We start from the raw sequence: 17520 nt of genomic DNA, 5'->3' as shown, positions 1-17520 counted from the left end.
GATATGAGGTGGTCAGTAACTGGAAGAAAAAATACTGTCTTTATTACTCATGCTGTCAGATTAGATGCAGGCAGTGTCTGATCTTTAAGCTGTTGCATGATAGAGTTTATAAATTGGTAGAAATCTGAAGACAGAGTGAATAGGTCACTGAGTGTAGTTTTAAAGCCTGCTGTCATGTTGGATTTACAGAACTTGAAGACTTCTAGTAATAAACAAGCTTATGATGATTTGATAGCTGTTGTTGTCTTTCATAAGGAAAGCCTTTCCAGAGTTCATACCACCAGTGGAATACATTTTCAAAAGCCTATTGTAAATATTTAGTCTGTTAATCTTCAAGATGATTTTAAATGCCACCTACCAGTACAATTTAACTTACTGCATTTTCTTTTCATTTACAGACATTATGGTAACAAGATAGGTCTCACAGTCAGTATTGTGTTTTCCTCATTGTCTAACCTGTGAGAGATCTCATGCCTGGAACTTCATTACTCCATCTGATGCTGTGAATCTTTATGCAGTTACTTACATCTTTCTTTGCATACTTAGGTTTCCCAGCAAACAGTGTTTCCTTGACTTCTTGACAAATAAGTGTCCCTTGACATTTAATTTGGCTGATGAGGTGACGTAATTTTAGGTGTAAATTATACCTTCTATGTCAGCCCGCACCCCACCAAGGTATCTTCATGGGAGACCATGTGTAGGCAGTCATATCAGCCTTCCCTCCAGATACCCACGTATAGAAGGAAGTTTCATTTATGCAGAGGTCCCCTGGAGGAGTCTGAACAACTGAGCTTTCTGAGGGCATGTCTTGAATTAGTGCCTCTTCTGGTAATGCTGCCTGAACTCCTTCACAGGCAACACTGCTCACTGGGTTTGCTCTATCAGACTTGTAAGTAGACTCATCCCATGGCAGGGTGGGACCTTAATGTGGAAGACGACAGAGCTGAAGCCCTTGGCAGCCCGTGCTTTTGTTCCTGGGGGGCTTTGGCATCCTGAGCCTGAGGTGGGGCTGAATGGGGTTAGGTGACCCTTTTGAAGTGTTATATGTAATTCTAGCTTATTCTACCTGTAGGTATTTTTGTTAAGCTAGGCCCCCAAATCTTTTGGAAGTTGTGTGATGTGCCCTATGTTTCATGAGAAGAATAATCAAGAAAAATACTAGAGAATTAATCAGAAGGGGACCTGCCATGCAGTGTATGATGACTGTGAATGTAGTATAGGAAATAAAAGAGAAAATGACTGTCTTCCTGCAATTCAAGTTCCTTATCGAGGTGGATTAAATGTGGACTAATAATGTATTTCTGGGAAAATGCTATTTTGGGAAAAACAGAACAAAGAAACGAATATCATGTGAACAGTGAGGAAGAACAAGAGGAAAAAACCTTATAAAATTTGATTTTATATCCCAAGTGAAACATTTCAATTTGCCGTTTCTAAATCACATTTCAAGACCAAATTCAGTAGAAGGTAAAACAAAACGTTTGTCTACTGTTTGAATAAAATGTTATTTCAACCGCTTGTGACATACTTTCCTTTTTTTCATTTGGCCAGCCAAAATGAGTTTTTCCCTTGTTTTATGTGTGTGATTTACTAGTTGAACTGAGACAATAATTATTTCTCACATTCTTCCTCTCACTAAGTTCCAGGCATAGGACTGGATGCAGAGTATGGGAAAGTGGATGGTTTGGGAAAGAAAATATTGAGAGTTTTATCCTCAAGAAATAGCATTTATTTTATGTGACTGACCAGGGATATAACATCGTTTTGCTCCCATGAGCTTTCAGCTGGATTATGGATGAGGTTTAAATAATATGTTACTAAGCTTTAGGATATAATAGCTTGTCTGAAAATAGGATTGGATTATTAAGATTAATGTAATCTTTGTAGCTTTTGTTAGTATTTAGAATGTGAGACACTCAGTCTTTAGTGCTAGAATTGATGATATTTTCATATCCATTTCCAAGAAAAAGAAATGTTAAAAGGATAATTCAAGCATCTGTTAAAATGCAGCAAACAACATTTTAAAAGTGAATACATCCAAACAGCTCCATAGAGCAAAGGATAAAACTTTTTAATTAAAATTGTACTGTGAGGGAAATTTTCTGTCTCAATTATTATTGTGCTTAGTTGAAACCTACATGAATTTCAGCTGGCTGGTTGTTCACGTTCAGCTCGCTGCACACCCTAAGGACTTCATGACACATTTTATTTACTCTGATCACCGGCATCCCTGTTGCACAAGCTTGTTTTCTGACAGTTCCAAAAGGGAATTATAATTGTTTACCCTTAAGCATGACAGTAATATAGAATGATTGAAAATAAAAATCTCTCACTTATTCATTGAATGATTTGTATTTGATAAAATGCCATTTTTTTCCTTTGGTGTTATTTTTTAGCTTCTGAATTTCTTAAGCCCTAGACAGAGCTTTGAACCTTATTGATCATGTCGCCAGCATTCACTGAAGAAAAATACCAGTTACTGACATTGGTTACAATTACATAGTTGACAGTGGTACAAGGACTTTATTTTTACAATTACAAAGTTTCATAATAATACAGTTTTTGTGTGTGTGTATACATAACATGAGGAGGTGGGTTTGTGTTTTTCATAACCTTGTAGTTTCTGAAAACCAAACTTAGTGTGTTGGAATTAAATGTTTAGAGTTTTCACACTAAATCTTGTATATTTCAAACCTGACACCAAAATTGTAGTGGTACACGATTCTCATGAATCCTTAGCTAACAGCCTTGTCTCCATCCCTACAATAAAGTAGCTTTCTAGCTTGAGTTCAGCTGAGTAGTGTAATTTCAAACGAGCTTTGAAACAGCCTTTATGGGAAATCACACAACTAAGTACAATGTTGATTTATTAGAACCCTCAAAGACATGCTTTGGGGAAGAGGAAGGAGGGAACTGTTTTAGCACAACTTTGATAACATAAAGGCAGTGTGCTCCAGTGAAGAAAGCAGGCCTTGTAGCATTAAGAGTAAAGATGTGTCTGACTGCCTCAGATTGCTTGCGTACATGTGAAGCACAAGGCAGCAGACACACAAATGTAAGTAGCACATCATCCATTGAATGGCTTTATGCATTGGTACCTGACTGAATGTGCCATTGCTGTCTTTCAGAAATATCGACAGTATATGTCTGGACTTCTCACTCCTCCTTATGGTGTTATGGAAACTGGCTCCAACAATGACAGTAAGTATGAGAAAATAGACATCAGATGTTAGAAAAAAGAAAAAAGAGAAGAAAGGGGAAGATGAAAGACCTCTGGTTTTGGATGTTGGAAATTAAATGTTAAATTCAATTCACTGTTACGACTGTGTTAATACTGCATGTAGTAGGAGATATTTTGGAACTTGCCTAACTGCATTCCCAATTGTATACAAGTGTCCACAGAGCTGTGCACAGAGCTGCACTGTGAGCCAGGCCTGTTGACTAAAGCATGCTGTATGATGTCATGTAACACTTAACTGGTTATAGGTGTTAATATGAATTCCATGGAACACGGCCATGAGTCCTGCTAGTCAAATAAATATAGCAGACTCGCTTTTTTTTTTGGTTAGGATGGGCTACGCAACTTGCTTGGGAACCTAGGGTAGTGCTTGGGCAGACACCCTGCAGTAAACATGCTGCTGTCAGACCTTAGTGACATAGCTAAATAAGTTTGGGTGCATCTCTGCCTTGTGAGAACTTGTCAAACTGTGGGATAGTGCTGTAGACATGAATCCAAGAGCAGCCTTTGGAACTCCTCACTTCTGTAAATCAAGATACTTTTGTTTAGTTGCCAGAGGATTATTTAGATGCTAACCAGGACAGTATCTGATGGCTAGCAATTGCATCTGCAAATTTTGTCCCATATGTTAAGTGTTCAACATGTTCTATTTGTGGAACAGTAGCATAGCGTAGCATAGCAATGGTAGGTAGTGCAAACTCAATGTCACATTTCACTTCCAGGTACTAAACCACAGATAATGTTAAATGAAAAAATATAAATAATTCCTGTATACAGACTTCAAATATTAAGTTGTGAGAAAGTACTATATACAGCAAACTGTTTATAGTATTTACGTAAGTTAGCTTTTTTTCTTTTTTGTGTTCACAAGGGAAGACTTTTCTCTGAAGTAAATATTTTGCTCTTAAAAAATCATAGATTAATGTGTATGCGCTCAAAGTATTGAACCCTGCAATTACCTATTCTATTGATAAATATCTCCACTGTTACTTAAAGAATGTACAGTATGTATTTATTTTCTGTATTCTTTTTTGTAGGAATGCCAGATAAGGACAGTATGTCAAGCAGTGCTCTTTGCCAAGTTTCTAAAAACTGTAATAAGGTAACTCACACCTAATTTTGCCTTTGATTTTTGATGGGGGCGGGGGATTTGGTAATGAAAAATGCAAAAGTACAGCATTAAATTGAAAAGAACCAGGTACAAATGCAAAGCATGTGGTTGATGCATGTGAGTACCGTATAGAAATTATAAGGATGCTTTAGACATTGTATCATACAACTGGAGAAAGCAACTGGTTCAGGACCAGCGTTATTAGAAAGTGTAGTGCTGCCGCCAAAGTTTGTGTTACAGTCTAGTTGCCTTATCTTTGTCAGAAAGGTGCTGAGGGTAAGGAAGAAAAGCAGCACTATGACAAGACCAGTGCATAGCCAATGGATCATAAAATTCATAATTAAATCCTATTTTAAGGCTTACCTGAGTTTTAACTGATGCATAGGCATTGTTCTGGCCCTTTGCTCAGGGTGAATTTTCTCCTGGTTCAGAGAGCAGCTTTACATCCTGGTTCCCGTTTGTAAAATAGTTCTGTGCTTTCAGTCTCACCAGATGAGGACACACATGAAAAGAACTCATGAATATTTTTATGCTGGGTTTAAAGTAATTATGATAGTGGGAAGAAATAGTATCAGGTATTGCTGTAAAGATTAATAACTTAGATTTTTTTAATGGCAGGAGTAGAAAAGTTACAGTAATAAACAGATGCTTGGATGCCTTCTTTCTGGACATAGGAGTTTAATTGGATGCATTTGTGTGATGTCTTTAAAAGTTTAAAGGTATTTTTGTTACACAAAAAAACATCTCTTGACAGCAGATAAAGACAATGAATATTTTAGCGTGTTTCCTTAATGCGAAAATAACTACTTCTGCCTCTCCCTGTCTGTCTGTCCTGCTTCCTTAAGGGTACTGACCTTTCTTAATTGTCACATTCACCCTTTACTGAATGTATAAATGTAAAGGTATGCAGTTCCTTTTCCTAGAATCTTATTCACTAATGCTATACTACTTCCTGACACAGTCTTATCCTGTATGAAAATAAACATCTTTCCATGCACTGAGTATTAATTCTTAGATACTTAGATAGCACCTTTCATTCTGTAAGCATTTTACAAACAGTTAATGAGTTAAGTCTTAGTGCTTCTCTAAGAAGTTGGCATTTCAGTGAAGCCAGATCGGGGGTCTTCCTTGACCTCGTGATGAAAGCACCAGGTGTAGAATCCAAAGTAAAAGACGTTGTATTTTCTGAAGAAGATAGAAGTAACAAGGTAAACACATCTGTCTTTCCTAGAAGGTGATATTCCCCCAGTAATGGGCAGTGATGCTCAGCTGAGGGTGGTATACACTTTCAGATACAAAGTATTTCAGAAACTGAGCAAAGTTTAGTGATTAATAGCGCTGCCAATAGCTGGGCTTTTTTAGCATGATGGGACTCTTCCTGCACAAAGTAGTATTCTCCTGGGTAGGAGACGGAGCTCGGCTGGGGCAGGCTCAAACTGTTCAGTGACTTTTACAGGAATAAGGTCCTTTGCTAACCATATGAACTTCCTTTCCAAGACACATATATAAAACAGCCATCCTTCTCTCTCCCACACTGTATGCATTTCTGTGGAGAGAAGCTGAGAGGGTAAATATGTGACAGATGCTTGTCACCTTGTTTCATCATGGAGGAGCTCAGACAGCCCCATGACAAATGTGGCAGAAGAACCTACACAGCATAGAAATGGTTCATGAATCCTAGTCCTGTGTTTTTGCCCTATGGCCATGGTTCTCTTTAGTTATGTTAAGTGAAAGGTGAGTGCAGCAGAGATCAATATTGGAGTATTTTGTTTACTGCATTCAAGCTTCATTCCCGCAATTTTAAGCTGTACAACTGTTACAGTGCTTACACATGTCAATCTTCATGCCCTGCAGTCAGTTTTGAATGATCAGGGAGATACTGGGATTGCAGGGCCAAATTCCCAGAATTGTTGCCAGCTATTCGAAATACAAAATAACAGGGTATCAGAAAACAGCCCTGTGTTTGTAGATTTTATATATTTTGCTTATTTTAGGGTGATACATGACTGTTAAAATGGCTACTGCATCAGGGAAGGGCATTCATCCAGGGAAAGAGAAGTGTTTGCAGGACATCTTTAGACTACTTTCTATCTTTAGAGTGCCAGAAGGATGCCTGTGAGACTGGCAGCAAATACAGCTCGGAGAGGCCTGCAGGCTACTCTGTAATGTCCAGAAAAAGACTGAGTGAGGAACTTTCTGAGATTCAGAGAAAGTTCCTCAAAATCTTTCATATGGTAAGAAAACATTACACTCTCAGACAGGAGGAGTCTGTAATGTAATGTCTTCATCAATGTCTTCAGTCTGTCGTGTAATGTCTTCAGTAGTTCTGATCATAACGATGCATTTATTTTGGCAGGGGAGTGGGGGATGTGTGTTTTAATTTTCCGGGGAAGTTTATAAGTATAAATAATTTGCTTCAAACGAAATCTAATATATTCCACTCTTGAAATACGAAATGCATGTTTCTTTCTTTTAGCCTGTGCATAGTCTTTTACAAGCACTGTAATAGATGATTTTCCATATTTGCTAGTTATTTGAGTTTCATCTTCATAGCTTCATTTTTTTCTTCTGTCACATCTATTAGTTTTTGATGAGTAACAAGATTTTTCTTTTAATACATGCCTTGAATTTTTCTCACCATATGTGGATGTTTGGGTTTCCTAGTTCATGAAAAATCTATAAAAAATTCTATTTGGAGAAGGCAGCAAAGAGATTTTCTTTTACCAAACACAAATTCATTTGCATTTAGGGTTACATTATTGCACATCATTTAATGCAATATAGCAGTTAAATTGAGCATAAAATACTGAGACAGAGTATGCTTCTCTCCTCAGTTATATTTTGGGGAATGGAAACAAAGTCAATTTAAAGCTGTCTTCCATAAAAGAAAATAACACAGCTTCTGTCTTTTTAACTACTCAGTCTAATATCTGTACACTGGTCTCTCTAGCTCTAGTTTTCAAAAATTCTCATGGGGTAGAGTTGGATATAGCTGGATCTGTGAGATGAATATAACCCTAAAGCCAAAAATGACAAAATCAATAATAATTTCAAATTCATTTTTGGAAAAGATACAGAAGAGTACTTAGAACGCAGGGAGGTCGGGTTCCAGCGTGCAGACAGAATAGGTAGTGGTTCTGTTTTCATATATTACCAGCAGAGCTGGCAGCAGGGTTGCATGGTGCTTCCCACTGTAAGATCCTGTTCTTACAATTTGGCCACATTTTCACTGTTTACGCTGGATTTGCCATGCTGAGAGTATACTTCTGGCTGATTTTTAAATTGAAATGGATCAAACCTCTCTGACATTAAGGGGAGATTGAGGGAAAATACATAGCACATATTAAGTAGCTTTTCCCAGTGATACACTAGCAATCCCGTCCTTTGGACTAGGAGCTCGACATTTGGGGCTTGTTCTGGCAGTAAGGAGTGCCATTTGCAACCCCCTACAACATAAACTGTATTGTTAAGCCTTGAAAAATCTCTCTTGAAACCAGCTCACTAGAGGCTCATTGCAGTTAACTGCAAGCTTGTGCACACCGGTGTGTTGTGTGTGTACAATTCCCACACTGTTCGTCTTTGGTCCTGGGCTGCTGGGGCATTCCTGTGTCGATGCTTGATGGTGTGGGTTTTCTTGCAGTCACTCGCTCTAGTTGCTAGAGCAACATTTTGATTATTATAAAGCCAGACACTAACTGAAAACCACAGTTGTCTCCCCTGTGCTTTTACACCCTCTACTGGTGCCCAAGTAGGAAATGAGTAAAGAAATAGCCCGTTCTTCTCTGGAGGCATGAGATACGTGACAGTTTTAAAGAAGAGGGCATTGCAGAAATGAGTTGTAGAGACACAGGAATGAATGTGGGTAAGAACAGAGGACAGATCCTTTGAAAGCACAAATCTCCACTCTTCTGTGGAGTGTGGTGCTGAATGCTTTTTTTTGCTATCAGTAAATGTCTTAAACTCCTTTGCAAACTGTGGATGCTGTGCTTAAGAGAGCATAGGAATGACCCACAGAAAGAATAGAAATCTGTGATTAATAACACTTATTCTACTTATTCAAGTAGTTGATAGTTAAAAAGTTCTAACCCTGCTAATGATCCAAACTGATATTTTATATTGTTTTATATATTGGGATTGAACTAGATGATCTTTCGAGGTCCCTTCCCATCCCTAACATTCTGTGATTCTGTGATTGTTTTCCATAATGGAATCTCCATATTGGAGTTTGCTAAAAGAACCACCGCATCCTCAAGAAACTACAGAAAAAAAAAAATTCTGCTTGAAAGGAAGGCTGAAAAATTAAGTGCTTGAAAGCAGAGAATTTCAAGAATGGAGGCTGACTGAGCAGTGTTGATGAAGTCCTCTTATCCTTTTTTGTTATGGTACAGACTTCAATTTGTGTTTGTTATGGTACAGACTTTGATTACCTGCTCACACATATTTTCCCTATGACACACTCAATTAAAACAACATCTCACCTCAAAAACCACGGTAGCTTTCTTTTTGTACGACTTAATCTCTGTGACTGTTTAAAACCTACATGAATTTGTGCCTTCTTCATTGAAGGCATACATCCTGAAAGGGAGAAAGTGCTTCTTCATCTCCTTTGTGCTGAGGAAACCATTCCCAACACAGAAGATATAAGCAGATTAAGTTGTGCAAATTCATACAGTCGTTCTAGCTATTGGGTGGAGAATATATCTTTTTTTCCAAAATATCTCTCATGCTTTATTTCCATTATGTTCCCTATATTGTCTTTAGGTTTTTATTGTGCTAAAGAGTTGCAGGAGCTCCCCCTAGTGCACGAATAGTCGAAAACCACATGGATCAAGCTCGTGACGCTTACAGGCTGAAAGGTCCCCTTCATGTTTTTCTTGTAATGACTCCAAATCCTCTAGACTGGAAGCTGATAGGGAGTGATTTATTTGCAAGCGCATTTTGTATAGAAAAGCTCCTATAGGATGTGCTGAAATACTTCTCTGAAAGTCACCTTTTCATTCCATCATCTTCGCTGGTTAATTTGATGTGATAAAACGTAGATTCCTTTTCTTTACTCAGTTGTCAATAAGGCTCAGGTTCCATGCTGGTTTTTATGCATTCAAATAATTGGAGTGATTGTGAAAACATGATTTGCTATTTTATCAACTCTAAATGCATTTAATAAAATTATATCGAAAAAATCTTTCAGTTGACAGAGAGGGACATAATGTAAGTGTTAATCCTCAAAATATTGCAATTTTCAACATTGCCAAGAAAATTAATATTAACTTATTTCAATTTTCAAGCACTTAAATATAGCTCTGGGCATTTGAAAGTATACTGTTTGTAAAGAGGACATTACAATTCACTAGATGCAGCCTTGAAGAGCCCACACAGGACACCGGTAGTAATCATATTCATTCACCATATTAGCTACTATAGCAATAAACACAATAATTTTACTTCTGATTTCCCTATATTTCAATTTACTTTTCCCAGATGACTGAGAAGAAAGCTTATCTTTTAACATATTCAGTAGGTTGTCAAATGTGGAATTTGATAGAGCATTAACAGAATGTTAAGGGAAATGTTTCACATGCTCATGAAATCGTGAGCCTACAAGAAAGAATAAAAAGAGAGAGCAGGAAAGCAGGCAGTGTTCTAGGAAGATTATAGATGCAACAATGAAGCATTTGATTGGAAGTGGTAACCTCTCCGACATTCACTGAAAACTGTGTTATAACAGAACTGATTTTCTGTGTGGATGGTTTATATAACTGCCCAGTGATATGTGTGCATTAATTCCTGTCCTCTCTTGGGCTCTGTGACAGAGTCAGTTCTCTTATACAATGTTAGCATAGGGTTAAAAAAGTCATTCCCTTTTATCTTCTGTTTTTAAAGTGAGTGCATAAAAGCACTATGTGCAAATATTTATAAATAGTGTCTTCATGGAGTCCTAACTGTACCAATTACTTTTAGGGGCTGCTCAGATATTTTGGCACCAATTTCACATGTATGAAAGTAATTTGCTTAGATGTCTGTTCAAGTTCTTCATTTTGCTCTAAGTGGAAGTGCTCAGGGCTCAATCATTATCACAGCCTGTAACAATTTGGCTAGTGCAGAGGCTGTGCATATAGTCCCTGGCAATGAGTCACATCATGACAGCATATGGCAGGAGAGATAACAAAGACAGAAGTAGGAGATGAGTAGCAGTCTGTGAAAAATATATTTTTCATATGTTAGTAATGAACTTCATCATGAAAAATGTGAAGGTCTTTATATGTCATCAGAGCTCCTTAATGTAAATGAAATTGTTAGTAGGTCTGCTGGCTTACATAAGTAGGCTTTGCATAAACTAAATTGTTGCAGAACCACCATGGAAGGTTTTGGTACATCCCTATCTCCAGCTCCAGCCATATGGAGATGATACAGAGCTGTAGGCCTCCCTTCCAAATGCCAGTGTGAATAACGATGCCTTGAAGAAAAGCTTGCACCACACCATCTTCTGTTATCCCATTCAGCTACCTGATAATCTATGAAATGTCTATGACCCATGATTTCATTGTGTACCCTGAATTCTGGAGACCCTAATGGCATTTTCTGTTGGAAACAGTTTCTTCTGCTGTATCTAATCATATAATTGAGCTCCAATCTGACCAATACAGAACTAGCCAGAGTAGTCCCAATATGAAACCTGCAGATGCGGTTTCATAACTGTTGAAATATAAGTTCAAATAAGTGTTTCTTATTTGATCTGTTACTATACTGGAATGAGTAGCATTGTGGAGAAAAAGAACAGAATCCTTGGCCTGCGTTGCTGTGTATTTACCAGTGTACATGTCAAAATAACTTGTAATAAATAATTTCTCTTCAGTGCATACTTGATCCAGTTCAAGGATCCCCGGTCCTTGAAGCCCTTCCATGAATTTGGAAGAAAAAATATGGTCCTTTCTTTGTACAATGAGGAGTTTTCATTGTGGTGGTTCTAAGGACAGCTCTAATGATAAATAGAGTGGTCTGCAATGATAGTGAGATTGGGAAGAGATGGAGGCAAGACTTCTCTTGGTAGATGAATTAAACTTTTTGCAAAAAAAGGCAGAATTTTGCAACCTACAGATGCTAAAGGAATATTCTTATTTTAAATTTTACCTTCATTTTCTAAAAGCAGTAACAACAGAGGATTAAATATATGTAAGTGTATTCAGTTCTCAAATATAAGCAAGTTGCCACATTTATCCTGGGGGAAGATGAATAAAGGGAAAAATAGTGAATAGTGTCCAATAGCACAGCACAGTTGAATTGTCAGCACCTGAAGACAGAGCTTCCCTTTCCTGTCACAGCTGCAAAACGTTCCAGAAGCAGCCACTGCCCTTTGCTCAGGAATGGAAAACCAAGCTTAGAAAAGTGTGTCTGCATTTGTATCCTTCTTTAAATGCTGCAGTGACTTTCTGAGTCATTGTGAACTTGCCTGCAAGATCCAAAGCAGGGTAGTGTGGGTTTTATCATGAGGGAGAAGTGAAAAGATGAAGAGTGAGAGGTACAGGAGAAAGAGAGACCTCCTCTGTTACCAGCAGAACAATCCATATACTCGAGGCAATGTTAGAGCTAAACTATATGAGTTACTAGTTCCATGACTTTTACATCCAAGTATTAATACGTATGATCTCCGCAGTATTTGTCTGAATGAAGAGTCCTCTCAAGCAGTTACCATCGTTATTTTGGTGCTTTCCACTTCTCTTGCTTTTTAAAAATTTTTATGTCAGCCTTTATTGCAATTTATGTGTATCCTAAAGCCTTGCAATTCTTGTTTGTGCTGGATGCTGTGATGCAAAGGAGGGATGGAGACCTGTGCTACAAAAAGCTTGCAGTCACAGAAAAGATGGAGTGACTGTCAGACAGAAAGATGCTGGTTTACTCAGAACGTTGTAAGGCATGGGATTCACATGTGTTCATACATTACAAATGAGTTTTCTTACAGGAGCTTATTGTAATTAGTCCTTAACGTGATAATCTTAAGAGACACTGGGAGTGGGAGGAAGAAGTTCAGAAATCAATAGACAAATGAAAAACTAAGTAATATATATTTCATTGTTAATCTTCTAATTTAGAGGGGATCTAACTCACACTGTTGGCCTTCTTCAGAGTAGCACAGTAAGCAAGTACTCACCTGCCCACAAAAGCATTATGGAGGTGCTTGGGGTAGCATGGGAAAGGCAATTTGGCTGAAGAGACATTTTCCCTTTCTGACTCCTCTTGCCTAGTTGAATGAATGTTGCTATCATAGTTTAGATGAATAAATAATGGAAAAATAACAAATTCCTAAAATATGCTAGAATTTGTAAAATACTCAATTTTGTGAAGTAGGTGTGGGACCTTTGTTCAATAGGAACATCACTGTTAGTTCCAGTTGTCTGGGAAAATAGCATATTGCCTTACCTGCTGGTGCTGGCAAGGGCAGTCTTATAATATATACTGTGGAGTCACATTTGATGACTCTTGCTCGTTGGTTGTGTCTTCTGTGTGATTCTGTCCCAGCCCATAAAAAACATGCACATATGCTCCATTTATCTCTTGCAGTTGAAAGGCAGAAAGAGTGGGTAATTATACTGAGAAAAAAAGATAGTCCTTTTCAAGGTTCATGTCTTCAGACAAGTCAAACATATACAAGTAACACATTTGGCACTTATATTTGAAGCAGCAAAATGAATTTTTTTGAATCTTGTAATTATTTTCTCAAGTTTGGCAGAAAAATTGGATCAGGGATCTTAAAATCAGATTCCTTCTAGTCACTCATACCATCTCTCACAGAGCATTTTGACTGCCTGTCCTACAGTGCATGCTGGAAATTGGTATTCCACAAAGTCAATTATAGTTCTGAGTCAGTAAGAAGTAATCAATGTGTCTGATCTGATCATTTAGCAGCATCTTTTTTTATCTGTGTACAGATGACAAAAATTTGAGAGGTTAATAAATAGTGGGGAAAAGCTGTCCAGTGACTTTGCTCTTCTTTTTGTGTTACCTAGTCAAGAACCAGGAGCCCATTGTGCTGGCTCCATGCAAAGAGCACCACCACCAAAACCAAGTGTTTGGTTTGTGGTGCTCATTTAGAGCCATTCCGAGTTAAAACTGGTGAGGCAAAAATGTCAGATATCTACGACAGAGCCGAAAATGTAATTGGACTATTATCTCCACTGATGGTTAAGGAGCAAGTGCTGTTCAGGTATTTAAAGATTTATGATTTATGACTTTTCATTATTTATTCTTTTTGTAAATTTCCTTCTGGAAGAAAGCTTGGCACAAGATTGTGAACATGTTTGATCTTTGTGTGCTTTATCATCAGTGATACAGCTGTCTTAAAATTAAAGACAGCAGTTAGTGAGGAAATACAGATACACATAACTGAGTTGACTAGTAGAGAAATGAAAAGAATACATAGTTTAGGTTCCAAAATAAAAATGAAAAAAAAAAAATCTTACTTCCATTACCAGTTACTACACTGCTTCTAATTAGGATTACTCATCCACACTTGTTTTCATCTTAGGAAATGAAATTATATAAACAATTTGTATAATAACCTTAAATATTAACTGGATGGAGAAAGAGCCAGTAGCTTAACAGGGGAGAATTATGATTAAGTCTTTGTAAACCTCACTGTACTGCTTTGTCCATCCTCTCTCTTTAAAGTAGCTGACTTCAAATGCATGAATCTGAGGGGGCTAAAGAAACTTCTCTCTAAAGATTCTTCTCTCATGCCACTCTTCCCTTGTAGCCTTTTGCACAATGGCTCAGATGGTTACTTTTCACCCGAACCTGTTTTCTGACCCAGCCCACCTTAGAGCTACATGAGGGCCAGCAGTGACACCAGGAGCAGAGGTAGGAGAGGGTGGCTGCACAATAGGAAGATGGTGGGAGCATCAGCTCCCCGTGCGGAGCACATTTGGGCCCAGGGAGAACCATGGGGCTGTGGCTGCCCTTCCATAGCAGCTTCCAGTGACCTGCACTAGGACTGTAGGGCACCTGTCCTCCCCTGCGTGTCCCCTCAACATCCCTTCTCTCTTCATCCAGCTACGCATGCCCTCTCCTCCATCACACTCCTGCTTGCCTGGTGGTAAGGAAGCAGAACTGTCAGAAACGTGTAAATGTTTTTTCTCAGCCTAATTTTCTGCTGTTCTGGATGAAGATTAGCTTCCTTGCCAGGGCCAGCACAAGCAACAGGGCAGGCAGAGCCCAGGTGTGGGATTCAAGAAGGGGATGAACCACAGCAGTCCGGTTTGAGGCTGCTGTGAACTGTCTGCAGCCTTAAATGTCTGACTTCCGCGCAAAGCACTACCAGGTCTGTCAGCTACAGACTCAGACTCTCTCCTGCCCCAAACTTGGCATTTCTGTCAGCCCACGTCAGCTGCAGGGGAAGCAGAGGGACAACTGGCGCGGGATTGTTATGTCAGGCCAGCTTGCAGCTCCATTGCAATTCACTGCTAAAATCACAAATGAATCTGTGTGATTTCAGTCCTCTGTGTTTAAATACAGATTTGTGTGATGTATTCCTGTTATTGCTCTAATGCACATACACATCCAGGCAAATATTTGTTCCTTTCTCCTTCCCTCCTCTTGAGTTGTCTTAATTGTGTTCAGAGCCAATCTAGATTAGGGATTTTCAGTTTGTGGTGTGCAGGCTGCTGGGTTCTGGCAGCTATTCCAAATGAGTCTGGGAAATAAACCTAAGAAAAGCCTATTGTCACTAGCTGCACAATGTACCTCATCTTGACTGGCAAAACTATAGGGGTCCACAAAAAAAAGGAGCCTAACACCCCCCTCCCACTTTGTTTCCCCTGATTCAGTTCACATTCTGCTGAATGTCAGTGTTAGCTGCTGCAGATTCCAGGGGAATGTTGGAAAAACCCACGTCACAAAACTGACAGTAAGGTTCCTGGCATTCCTTATACTGTAAATGTATAGACACTGCTCCAAGCAATCCTGGGCCTGTGTAATAGAATGGCTCTCTTGTCTTCCTGGTATACTGATCCAAATTGGGGGAAGGAGGAGGGAGAAGAAAACCAGGAGGTTGCCTTGCTAGAGCTCCTGAATGCTACTTAGTCTGTTCAGTTTCGTCAGTGTTAGTCAGTGTTCTTGAAATGCTGTCTTTCATGTTTTGCCTGGCTTTTCTGCTATGAGGTTTGGGGTAGAGAACCTGGATTACTGCCTGGAAGGTGCCATGTGACCTTATAGCAGGACAGACACGGGGCAATCTGCAATAATATTGGACTTCACTGTACCAGAAATTCCTCTGGAGAGGATGCATCTTCCTTTACCCAAGGCAGTCTCCTAGACCAACTGTCATGGAGAAGCTGAAGATTCCTACGTTATTGCAGAAATGATGTTTTTTTTAACTCAAGTTAGCTCAGAATACTCTATGTACATTCAGTATTTCCAGGCAAGCTGGTTTGTATTACAGTGATTAAACTTCTCTGGAACAGCAAACGTTTTCACACTGTGATTTGCTTAACGTAGTGCAACAGTCCTTATCCTTTATACAGCCCACAAAGAGACACTAAAGAGTCAATTAAGCCAAAGAAGATTTTGAGATTATGTTTAAAAAGGAGGTGAGTGATTGAGAGATGGCAGGGACAGAATTTCAGCTGGACGAAGCAGTATTTTTAGCGATGATGTGAAAATTAACACCAACATTAAAGAGAAATAGGAGAAAGGGGATAAATTACAAAATAGATACAATAGATCCCTCTCCATTTCACAAGGACAGGGCTGGTTCTGTGATATCCCTAAAAGCCAGACATCACAGAATTTACACAGCTTGGGCTACATACTGAGAGAGGTAAAAAGAGGTCATCTCTTTCAGAAACATGCTGTGGTGAACTGGGATGTAGAGAGACGTGTTTTTTTAGGGAAAATGTCAGGTACAGTAATTTCACCTCTCCGTATCAGTCTTGGGTTAATTATTGCAGTGTTCTGTGTGCGTTTGTGGAGCCAGTTTTTTTTCAAGTTGCAGTAAAGAGTCATTTAGCAACAGAAGCAGCTCAGAGTATGTTTAGAAACGTCTGCCCCTCACTAGTTATCAGGGAAGATGAGCTGAAATTCAAAACAATGAGAACAAATGTGAACAGGCCTGGTTTAAATGGTATCAACTTAGGCAGCTGCAAGCTCTGTAGGAGGTTAGGAGGAGGGAAGGAGCACATTTACAACTATGAAATATTTGCTATTTTCCAATGCTAATTATATTTTGTTCAGATTGGCAGGAGTTAATAATATTATTCTTTTACTTTTTTCTTGGGGAATACCTACTGTTCACACAGATGCACATTAACTCAATGTTTGTATTTTATTTACTGATTATTCCCATTGCATTATGGAATTAATGTGAAAAATAGGGCGTATTAACTCATGCTGCTCAGATCTAATAATTTGATTCCAAATGCCTTTGTATGTTTTGAATCAATACAGTTACTGCCAGTAAAGTATCTGAAGAACACTGAATTAACTGATTAACTAATACAGCAGTTATGAGTTTCATTTCATACTAGGTAAATGTATCAGACCACAATTTGGATTTTGCTGTAAAAGAAAAGCCCTTACCCTTCATAGCTAGTATTTCCCCCCCTGAATTTTTGCTGTTGGACTTTGCCCATTACTGAATCAGATGGTGATGTGCCCTCATTGCAGGAAAAGGTAATGATGTTGATGGGTTGTCCTCAGAAGATGCATGTTGTCCCTTGTGACCAGGTCCCTTACTGTTTTCATAGAATCATAGAATATCTCAAGTTGGAAGGGACCCATAAGGATCATCAAGTCCAACTCCCTGCTTCTCACAGAACTACCTAAAACTAAACCACGTGACTAAGAGTGTTGTCCAGATGCTTCTTGAACTCTGACAGGCTTGGTGCCATGAACGCTTCCCTGGGGAGCCTGTTCTAGTGACCAGCCACCCTCTTGGTGAAGAACCTTTTCCTAACGTCTGACCTGAACTTCCCCTGACACAGCTTCTTTTCATTTCCTCGTGTCCTATCACTGGTCACCAGAGAGAGGAGATCAGTGCCTCCCCCTCCGCTGCCCTCCTTGAGGAAGTTGTAGACTGGGATGAGGTCACCCTATGTTTTGATTAGATCTGTCTGGACATGAAGGTTCATTGTGGTTAGCAGAGCTGTGGGGGTGCTAATGTGTCCCAGTCAGGGACAGGAGC

At 38.9% G+C, this 17520-nt stretch overlaps 1 protein-coding gene across 1 annotated transcript in view; it reads left to right on the top strand.

The window, feature by feature from the left end:
• The window catches only part of RAPGEF4 (Rap guanine nucleotide exchange factor 4), a 159295-nt gene that overhangs the window by 80511 nt on the left and 61264 nt on the right, over nt 1-17520 (top strand). Inside the window, exons 5-6 of the mRNA XM_068407340.1 lie at nt 3129-3201; nt 4276-4340. Coding sequence (XP_068263441.1) covers nt 3129-3201; nt 4276-4340 — 138 coding nt within the window. The remainder of the gene's footprint in view (nt 1-3128; nt 3202-4275; nt 4341-17520) is intronic.

The sequence above is a fragment of the Nyctibius grandis genome, chromosome 9, assembly GCF_013368605.1.
Source record: "Nyctibius grandis isolate bNycGra1 chromosome 9, bNycGra1.pri, whole genome shotgun sequence".
Classification (NCBI taxonomy): domain Eukaryota; kingdom Metazoa; phylum Chordata; class Aves; order Nyctibiiformes; family Nyctibiidae; genus Nyctibius; species Nyctibius grandis.
Note: the sequence above shows the minus strand (reverse complement) of the source record. Positions and strands in the feature narration are given on the sequence as shown.